The following is an 11,178-nucleotide window of genomic DNA, read 5'->3' as shown; positions in this document are numbered from 1 at the left end:
GCAGCAACTTGCTAATTCTGGAGGATTAAAAAGAATCACGCGATGTTACCCGATACCCGTTTCTCGGTAATCATTGCGTGATTCTCTTCGGTTGTAAACCTTCGTTCCTTGAATTGGGTCGATAGTATCAGAACATTAATCGTACATTAGGATGAGCAAAATGTCATAACAAATACACGTACGTTCACACACATTGTGTTCAGCATGTAAGTGGAGATCGCAGCAATTTTTTTTGATACACATACAACTTACATACAAAATGAACATGTTTACTCATCTGGTCACATTTTTCTTGTTTCTTTGCAAATGTGTGAAATAGAGGAGAATGCAAGGTCGGTTTATCTCATCACATGAAGTGTATGATTTGCACAATACGAGTTCACATGGCGTGGTCCATTGCATTGTCTGTTTCCCCGCCCATTTAATAAGGGTGGATTATCTCAACAATGTTCATTGTATTCACAGTGACTGGAGGGACAAGTGCATGTAAAGGTACTGCTTGTCGGTCATTTGTGCAATTTTTTTGACTTCTAAGCCGATCAACAACACAAAGGTAGGACATCTTTTCCTTAAAATTCTAGATATTTGAGAATTGGGTCGCTGTGACCACAAAGTTATAATTTTTGTGATGTCATTTCCAGCGTTCGTGGATTGTAAACTTTCTCGGCCTTTTCCTGCCAGGGCGTCCATTTTCTAATAAGTAGGACATATTTAACCTCTAGTAACATAATTTCACCACGGTACATAATTCCGACACCTTGAAAAGATACGTACAAACAGATCTCCAACCCAACGTCCCCCAGGATAATGCACTGCACTCAGGTGTATCTAAACTGTGCATACCTAGAGCGTGCTACGCTAGAGATCTCTCAAACCCACTGTTTTTAAAAGTGTCGGATTTAAGTAAGACGGTGGATTAATGTCAACGAGGCAACTATACAAATTCTAGATCTGAGGAGGTATCTGTCGTTTTTCTCTCAAACGTTGGCACTGATGTTCTATTTTGTACAGGCTTAAGGTAACATTGCTGTGCCTTGAGTTTCTAAATGACTAGTCTGTAACAAGCCGGGGGCATTTTGCCTACCATAAAGCTGCACGGAATTTTTTCTCTTCAACGAGTTTGTTGACCTCAGCCGCGTGTTGTCCTTTTCTAAATTCAGATCCAATTTGAGTCATTATAATTCTAGTACCCCTTTCGTCTGCCTGAGCTATAAAAAAACGTAAGCAAACAAAATTAATATTTTGGAGGGGGGGCAGAAACAACGGTTCTAGTGGAACTATTACTCTAGTAATGTGTGTATGTAAACCACGTGAAAACGACAGTCCATTTGTACGAAGAAATATATACACGAAACATATACATATATAGCAATGTAGTTTATCTCTGTGGTAAACAATAGGTGCGGCCGACATGTCGATTATACTGGATGAATGATTTATGTCGCATCAATAGAGCCTGACCTTGTCCTCGGGTAGGGGTCGCGGGACTTGCTGAAGGTCATCCTTTGACAAAGGGGGGTTGGTAGATGACGGGTTGAGATAATACGCACGGAACAAGAATGAATAGATAAACAAATGTGACATGACTCATCATTATAACCACTTCTTATTGTTGTCAGTCATCCCGCTAACAAGTAAAATGCCAGTTACTAGTTGTGAGGGTAGATGTCAGTTGGTTGTATAAACAAAAAAGTTGTTGAGAAACCAGTTTGGAATTACAGCAGCCGACATAGCGTGTTGATATTGTTGATGATAACGTATTTGTTTTAAAATTGTTCTGATCATTGCTAAGTACTGTTTTCAAGGACATCATATCCTTTTTTTTAATAGGATATAGTAGATTCTTTTTACAAAACAAGGTAATCTCACCTGCTAACGTTTCGATGTCTATCAGAAACCTTTTTCAGAGCTTTTGACTGGAGTACTGCTTCTCACCGCAAAAAGTAACCGATGTAGGTGGCGCTTTTGCGCTTATAGCGGTGAGAAGCAGTACTCCAGTCAAAAGCTCTGAAGAAGGTGTCTGTTAGACATCGAAACGTTAGCAGGTGAGATTACCTGGTTTTGTAAAAAGAATCTCCTATATCCTATATTCTACCAACCTGATTAAATTATTTTCGGGCTTTGTTTTAATATTTTTTGAGGAACACTTGCTTGACCATGTCGTCTCCCCGTCGTGACGTCACTGTGCTTGTTCCCCTGTGTAAGGAGAGCCCGGATAAGGAAGAGGACCTCAGGAAGTGCCCAACAGTACAGGTGAGTCACTAGAAGTCATTAGCATATAGCCAAATGATGTTGACCACTCATGCAGTTTAAAGCCTGTGACAACGTCTGTTGAACATAAATTTCGAACCGCTCAATGACCGCAGGTAACCTTGCGAGACCTCGACGTGAAAGAATGGTTCAATGTAACTATATATTGCAAAAACAGGAATTTACTAAATATTTGGCCTACTAACTACTTTTGGTAGGATCTTATTGATAATAACTGTACAGATATTGATCAAGTATATATCAAATATTGATATAAGTAGAGGCTATCAACAAAAAGGGACCTCCGTGGAAGCTGCAAAATGGTACCGTCCGAACATATTCGAACGTTCGAGACATCACAGAGATACTATCTATTACTAAAGAAAAAAATCACCCTGTTAACATAGTCTTTTCATAGTGGGCAGAAGCCCTTTTAATAACATATATAATTTTTCCACCAAAAAGGGAGTTTTTCGACCCAAATATATGAGATTGAACATTTTCTTGTTTTGATGTTTTAAATATTTGTTATTTCCATTACCTTTTGTTATTTGTTAAAAACAGATATATACATCAAAAGCTACGTGCATGTAACTGCTAACCTAGCCACCCCAGGTGTCACGGGCCTTAAATCGGCTGAGCAATGAGAATGCCACATTTTGCAATAATCACCGGTCATTATTTCTCCATTATCACCACTTGTCTGTCCTCTAAATGAATCCAACGTGGTGGTCAAGTGTATTGGAAGTACTGGGTCTGTTACTTTCAATTTGACCTATGAACTGACAAATGCTTCAAGGTATGTAAGATTAAAGATGTGATGATTAAGGGTTAATGACCCGCCCCGAGGTGTATATGATGTCATAACGCCTGGCCATGTGCTATAACCATCGAATAAAACCACCGAATGAGCGATGCCCCACGTCTAAGAAGGGATAGAAAATGTAATATCAAGCAAAAACACCCTTCGTTAGTCGCCACGGCTATGCCCAGCCCTGAGACGTATACGGTGTCATAAGAAGTGGTCGGTCCCTATAACGACTGATCATGAATGAAATTAACCCAGCGAGTGACGAAGAAGGCCCATTAGCCGGAAAATTGCTCAAAAAATGAAGCATTGTCGTATTTTTCGCCAACGACCGTCCTCACAAAATTTGGCTACTCACGGCAACTTATTTTCTCACTTACTTAATAGGTCAAGAATGTGATTTTCAACAACATCGGTGAAAAGGAGAATCTGATGGACTACGTTCAACGGTTGAAGAAGGTGGGTGAAAATCGCTATTTCATTTAAAACTATTTTTGTGATCTGCACTTCAACTTTTGAGCATCTATTGAAAATTACAAGTATATATATAATAGAACAAATATCTAATTACGACAAAACATAAACCAATAACAATACACCCCGTGCATTAATGGCCTCTTCCGTTGACCCCATGACCTTGCCTATCTGTCAACTATCTGAGAGGGTTGATAAAAGACTAATTGTACCAACTATGAACTCTTCTTCCTATAGCATTAGCAACTCTGACCTTTTGCTCTTCACTTTCTGTCACTCTGTGGCGAGTCATGCTTAAATATAGAATATGGAAATAACTTCGAAACTGACAGACAGACAGACAGACAATCAGACATACCGAAAACAATGCCTCCGGACACAAACATATTAAGTGTGCTCTTGTCCTTGCGACAAAAGATATTCGATAACCGCAGCTGTTACAGAGAGGGTTGGCAAAAACCCGTCAGCCTGATTAAGTGATAGTGCTGCGTACCTAAACGTAACATCAGGTACAGGTACCGGTACAGAGGTTAAGGTACAGGTCCGAACCTGTACCTGTACCTAAACAATTTGAAAAATTAAATGTGTTTTTCTGAACTTCTTGACAGAAACATACCTAAACTGTTTTCAACTTGTCAGTATCTTTTTTCAAAGAACATAACTAGGTTTCCTACCGCCAAACTCCTTTGTCCTTGCTATCAAAAGTCCCGGCCTGCCTGAATGATCTATTGCATATTAGTTACGCTGTTCCAAGGTATCACTTTGGTCACGTTTGGTGTTGCATGAGGCCATGAGGTTCGGAGGTCAGTCACAAAATAAGCATATGTACTTTGTGTAAATCTATTTCGGTACAGTACCGGTACTTCATGATCCGGTATTTTGGACCTGTACCTAATAAATTTTTACGGTCCAGTCCCGGTACACAGTACCGGAACGCAGCACTATGTGATACCCATCTCCCGCTCATACCCCTCAGGTGGTGAAAGAGAATAACGTCAATGTTGTTCTGCCTACTACCGACCTGTCCACGTTCGTGCACGCCGCCCTGGCCCGGGACTTCCCGCACATCCCCGGCCCCAGTGTCGAGTCATGCTACCTGGCGTTCCACAAACCGTACACACGGCAGTACCTAGACCTAGCCGAGACAACAACTCCCTATGGCACATTGGATCTGGATTCACCCACCTTGTTCCAAGATGCAGAGCGAACCTTGGAGAAAGTCGGTAAGAAACAAGATTTAACGAGTCCGATTATGAAAAGTGGGATTAACCAATGGCGATAAATGCCAAGAAGTGCCTAGCAGTGGTTGCATTGAGTAAAGCTCCGGTTACACATAACAGAACAAGCTATGTTACAGTCATGCAAATATCACCAAATTTACCAGCATTAACATAATATTTTTCACACATGATCCCCAAGGTCTTTCTGCTTTCGTGAAGTCCGGAACTGCGACGTTAGCCTATGGTTTGAAGAAAATTGAGAACTACGACGACTTGAAAGATGCGCTCGTGGACTTTAAGACAATGAGGGATGAACACCCGGACTTTATGTTTGCGCCCAGTGCAGCGTTCTACAGGCAAGTTGAATTTTTGTCCATTCTGTCCAAATGAAATTGAAGATGAACAACACTTTATCCTAGATTGTCCACGATATAATGATAAACGTTCAAAGCTGTTCAACCTTCTTTCCGCATGTTCAACAGATACATTCCAGTCTATAGATAAATTCAAATACATTCTAGAAGAAGACAACCCTTACCGCGTACAAATAGGTAAATATATCAATGAATGTTTAGATCTTAGAACTAGTAGTGTAAGTGATACGTGTAAACTCGACATGTTTAAGTATTCATATACTTGTACCCAATAGGTTAATCATTTTGTATCCCATTGTTTGTTGTTTGCATGTATAGTTGTAGAAGACCATACGGAGGTTGCTGTACTTTTGTCGTGTCAATAAAGATTTCTGTTATTTTTCTCGTCTCAATGACTTCCACCACGTTCATAGATATCATTTTCCAGCTTTTCGACTTGGACTTGAAATTTCTTCTTAAGGTTTGTCCACAGTCGAATGATCAACGAGTTATTTCCTTCCAAAGTCGGGAACAAAGTCGGCCCCTGCATTTCAAAAAAAAACGCTAGAGAGCCTAAAAGCTAAGCTGTGATTACGCTATCTTTTTTGTACCAGGGACTACTTTACGGAGTATCTGGACGTGAAGAAGTACCCCCTCGCCCTGCGGGACGTCGTGCTGGTGGAGCCGTTCTTAGACGCCGAGACGCTCTGTACCGCGGACGGCTGTGTGGTTGACGGGAAGCTGGTTCATTGGACGGTGAGTGAAACATTGGAAACATTTACTGTTTTATACGTTGGCTGTAAAAGAGAAAAGCATGGCAATCCCTCTCTCTCTCTCTGTCTCTCTGTCTCTCTCTCTGTCTCTCCTCTCTCCCTCTCTCTCTCTCTCCCTCTCTCCTCTCTCTCCCTCCTCTCTCCCTCTCTCTCTCTTTCCCTCTCTCCTCTCTCCCTCTCTCCTCTCTCCTGCTCTCCCTTTCTCTCTCTCTCTCTCCCTCTCTCTCTCTCTCCCTCTCTCCTCTCTCCCTCTCTCTTCTCTCTCCTTCTCTCTCTCTCCCTCTCTCCTCTCTCTCTCCTCTCTCTATATCTCTCTCTCTCACTCTCTCTCTCTCTCTCTCTCTCTCTCTCTCTCTCTCTCTCTCTCTCTCTCTCTCTCTCTCTCTCACACAATTTTTTGTTCGGGGGAAACCCATTTTTCTCAGATTCTCGCGCATTTCGCATTAAAATGTGTGTGTTTTCGGGTGTACATGACAAAAATGGCATACAACACAATGTATTCTGCATCACACTCTGTCCAAGCCCTCCCGAGGGTTGGATCGCCCTCCGGCTTTCCTTACCTCGGTCGGACTGGTACCTCGCGTGATGGGGACTACACACACACATATTAAGTTTGAGAAAATAACTCAAATATAAGAACGTTTGGTGATGATATAATGTAATTCGGGTTAAAAACGTATTTGGGCGTTTGAAAAGAGCCCAGAAACAAGCCGCAAAAGTAGTATTTTATTTATTGGTACCACCCAATAATCAGCCCAGAATTCAGCAGTAACCGTTTTCTGTCGACAATTTTCGGTAACTTCCGGCCGCGTGACGTCTCAACGCCCGAGGATATTGAGCCATGACCACGTGATTAGTTCTCCGGAAGCGTTCGGGACTTATCGGTCAAAATCGCATATGTTCGGAAGATTTGAAATAATGGCTCGCCTCCAAGTGCTCAGATTTTCAATGAGTTCACACCACACAACGACATCACATCTTCGCTCCATGATGCATGGTCGATATCGAATGGGATTGTGTTATTCAAACTTACTATGGATAGAAATCACTAAAAAATAAATTTTGAAAACACAACTTCTAACACCCTAATATTTCTTAGGTTGCCTTTAATAGATGTCTCATACATGTCGTTCCTCTCAGATCACTGACGAGCTCCAGTATGAAGGTCATGATGCCAAGTTCACCTCCATGTTGGGTCCCACGGGTCCCGCGTTGATTTTAAACGTTTACGATTTTCTAAGTTTCCTACATGTCGTCACTCTCAGATCACTGACGAGCTCCAGTATGACGGTCACGAGGCGAAGTTTACGTCCATGTTGGGTCCCACGAACGAGCCACAGGACATCCAGACGCGCATGTGGAGGATCTTTGACGACGTCATGGCGAAGATGATCCAGTGTGGCTTCAACGATGGGTTCACAAACGTCGAAATATTCAAGATGAAGGATGGAAAGGTAAGTCTTCAGTGCCAGATACACATAACCGACCATGCTCCACGACCACTAACCAACTAAGCTTTAGGCCACGCCTTTCTTTTGGCGACAGACATGACTAGACTTTTTCCCAATCATCTTCCAAGCACCTTTATATGTATCTATATAGCCGGTACCAAGCAATCCACTGGGACAAATTTGTGGTTTCGTTGCCCTGCCGTAACTACACCCCTGACGGCATACCTAGAGGCATATCATAGGCCACACATCCCCAGCCTCACTTTGGTGCATGACCCACAGCTGACCCCGGGAAATTCAAAATGGCCGCCGTAACTGGAAAGAGGTCTATTGGGACCGCATTACCGGGGCTTTCTAGAGCCACTGTGTAATTAATTCTTTACACCTAGCACCAATATCAGTATGGATGATTCTTCTTTTGCTTATTCTTAATACTAAATTTTTGTACTAAAAGTTTCCCGTATTGTTTTCTTTCTTACTGTTGTATTCTTTGCAGTAGAACAGTGCTGAACTTATCACGTTATGTTGAAACACTTTAGCTGAGGCTATGCGAGGTGAATGCCCGTGGATCCAGGCTAGTTCAAGGGATCTACAGACAGGTCTACAAGAACGCGAACCAGGACTACGTGTACCTGGCGGCGGGTACGGGCATAGTCCCCGCCACACCTCCCCCTACAGGACGGCACGGGGTCGCCTACATGGCCAAGTTCCTGGGACTGGAAAGGCCGGGCAATTTGATGGACTTTGACCAGGTTCGCAAGAATGGACGCTCATATATAGCATTCATTCATTCCTTCATTCCTTCAATCCTTCATTCCTTCTTCTTCTTCTTCTTTAATCCCCCCATAGGTTCATCACAATTAAAATATAAAATATTAAAATATAACAGTATTGATACATATTTAAAAGACCAGACATATTTACAAATCTCGCGGTATATGACGTCTTTCACATCGATATGTCAAAGCTTGTGGTACTTGTTGTTCTTCTGTAGTGTTCGATTCACTTCTGTCTCTCCTTCCCTTATCGGGTATAATTTTTCAACAGCTTATAAGTTGTCATAACAACCTACATAATCACATGGTCATCAGTCTTATCTCCTTTCACAATTTCCAAGTTGTGACCCTGACGTACTATAAGTACATTCTCTAGTGTCCTTTCCTGACTCTTGTTTCCAGGTATAGGTAAAGTCTCAGTTCCTCTCAGGTCCTGTGTTTTACTCTATCAATGTCTTTTAGTTCTTTGTTCTTGGTGCATGTGTTATATACTGTTATCATTTCAATCTCGTGTGCTTCAGTGCCATTATTGCTAACGGTTTAATGGTTTGTGCTGCTGTTGTCATAAACTCTTCCCACTGTTCCTCTGACACCTCTTCCGCAACTCTGACACCCAGCAACACTTCAACAAGCCTCTCATCTTGCTGTTGGTATATATTCGCAGCCACGTTTGTTCCCAGATAGTCTGTGATGTTATCCATTAATGCATCCCTTGTCGAATTAAAGGTTGAACACTGTGTGATAAAGTGTCCTACTACATCCTGTGTTGTCGTTCCGCATGTGGGGCATGTTCTGGGTGCCTGCTCTGTTGGAGCTGTACTCATGTGTATGACCCTTTGCAGGTTCTCTCTATGTGTGGGCTTCTGCTTTGCCAGGTGCCATAGTTTGTGGGGTCTCCTGTTTGTCTCATGTATCTTGTAGAATCTGGGGCATGTTGTGTGGTCATTCATTCATTCATTCATTCATTCACTCATTCATTCATTCATTCATTTATTTATTCATTCATTCATTCATTCATTCATTCAGTCATGTTAATTCTAAAATCCATATACTGACTCTGCCCAGATTGCGAAGCTGAAGTCGGATCCCGACGCGTACATCTCCCCATATCACGGTCCTGATGACGAACTAGCGGACATCCCCGGTAGTGCAGGCTGCGACATCTGCGCCGTGGTTGCCTATGGCAACAGCAGGCACGCCATGATGAAGAAGCTTGTGGATGTGCTGCGTCTGATCGTCAAGAAACCGGAGCGGCTGGCCTACCCCGTGTCTGAGGAGAACATGATGTCCATTCTTTATTGATATGCCGCATTGTCTTCATCATTTTTTTGTGTGATAGCTTTGATCACATTTCAGTAATGTTAAAGGCAACCAAAGCAATATTAGCTGAAATCTTTATGCTTCATGGTAGTGACATTTGCTAAGTTAAACATTGTTTTGCACATTTGCATAATAACTACATAGGAATTTACAAACGCGCAAAAACATGCCTAACGATGATCCCTTTAATTTCCCGAGCCTACAAAAACTCAGGCCTCCCACGATTTTCACGAGTTCTCGCATCACAACAACGTCGTATTTTAGCATCATGGTCGTTGCTATACATTGTGATAGTGTTGTTTGAACTATTCATGTAAAGAAATGACTAAATAAATTGATTTTCAAAAACCGATTTTTCGGACCCCTACTATTGCTTTCGTTGCCTTCAATGTTTACCTCTTAGGCCATGTTGATTGCATTACATTACATCCTCTGGGAACACTTTAACTGATGCGAGCGTGCGAATAAAAAAAAGTGTCGCACAAAAAAAGGTGTTTTCATTATGAAATCTACGTGGTCATGAAGGTTGGTATACCGAACTACAGATCCTTCATTTTTGCTCTTTCAAAAATTCTTCTTTGACTTTGGAATTGAAATCCGGTTTCTGAAATATTTTTTTTGCACTTTACAGCATGTATTTTCTCATTTTTGCAGTATGACCGAAAACTATTCTTTTTTTGAAACGGACGAAATTAATGCGTATGGTATACCGAACTACAGATCCTTCATTTTTGCTCTTTCAAAAATTCTTCTTTGACTTTGGAATTGAAATCCGGTTTCTGAAATATTTTTTTTTGCACTTTACAGCATGTATTTTCTCATTTTTGCAGTATGACCGAAAGCTATAATTCTTTTTTTGAAACGGACGTAATTAATGCGCGCGCGGATGTCATCCATATAATCAAATCAACATGGTCTTACAATCCATTCCATGGGGTAAAACACCCTTACGCCGGACCCGCGGGATAGTTACCAGGGCCAGTGTGGTCTCTACCAAATTAACAAAAAATCACATGGGTGAAAGCCGCCGTTCAATAGTTGAACATTCCATCGACGTTGATATCCAGCAATCGGCACAAAAGCGAAGCAAACTTCATATTTGCAGTGGCAGTGCAAATTCCAACGAGTTCTTAAAAGTGTTTAAGATACCAATAAGATCAAAAGTTTTAAAAATTCTTGAAATTACATAAACCTTATAATATTGTCTAATAACATAGACATCTGCACAAAATATGCACCCTTCAGATGTTATTGAACATCGAACTATCAAAACAGCTTTTGATTCTTCCTACCAGGTAATTACATTAATCAGTGACTTCTCTCCCGATGACGTCACAATGAACATGGCAGCCGGTTTGGAACTTTGCACTGTGGCTCGGAAAGAACGTTTTTGGAGAAGTAAACAAACTAGATATTACAATGTCTTTTAATTGAATGTAGTCACGCTATTTAAGCACTGTTTGCTCATCAAATAATGTTTTTCACAAGCCATGGTGCAAGGTTCCGAACCGGCTGCCGTGTTTATTGTGACGTCATCGGGAGAGACGTCACTGATTAATGTATTTACCTGGTGGGGAGATCAGAGAAAAATTAAAAAGCTGGAAGTATGTTTTTTTATTGTTCAGTGGTCACTGGCAAAACTTAGATAATTCCTGCATGTTATGGTGGAAGGTACAGTACTATATTTATAGTAGATAGTAATAATATTTTGATGCAAATTTCTTGTGCAATTTAATTATCGGGGAATAAGGGT

The 11,178-nt window shown here is 41.4% G+C and overlaps 1 protein-coding gene and 1 long non-coding RNA gene across 2 annotated transcripts; both read left to right on the top strand.

Moving 5' to 3' along the window:
* The first annotated feature begins 361 nt into the window (after positions 1–361).
* Positions 362–3,532, top strand: LOC136421156 (uncharacterized). Its single transcript, XR_010753376.1, has 3 exons — positions 362–553; positions 2,142–2,253; positions 3,446–3,532. It is a non-coding gene; the product is annotated as an uncharacterized lncRNA (long non-coding RNA).
* Positions 3,533–3,689: 157 nt separating this feature from the next.
* LOC136420261 (uncharacterized) lies at positions 3,690–9,569 on the top strand. The gene is made up of 7 exons (XM_066407111.1): positions 3,690–3,722; positions 4,509–4,755; positions 4,952–5,108; positions 5,720–5,861; positions 7,120–7,332; positions 7,869–8,081; positions 9,171–9,569. Exons 1-7 carry the CDS (start codon positions 3,690–3,692, stop codon positions 9,405–9,407), a joined length of 1,242 nt encoding a protein of 413 aa, XP_066263208.1. The 3' UTR covers positions 9,408–9,569.
* Positions 9,570–11,178: the final 1,609 nt, after the last annotated feature.

The sequence above is a fragment of the Branchiostoma lanceolatum genome, chromosome 15 (genome assembly GCF_035083965.1).
Source record: "Branchiostoma lanceolatum isolate klBraLanc5 chromosome 15, klBraLanc5.hap2, whole genome shotgun sequence".
Taxonomy (NCBI): domain Eukaryota; kingdom Metazoa; phylum Chordata; class Leptocardii; order Amphioxiformes; family Branchiostomatidae; genus Branchiostoma; species Branchiostoma lanceolatum.
Note: the sequence above shows the minus strand (reverse complement) of the source record. Positions and strands in the feature narration are given on the sequence as shown.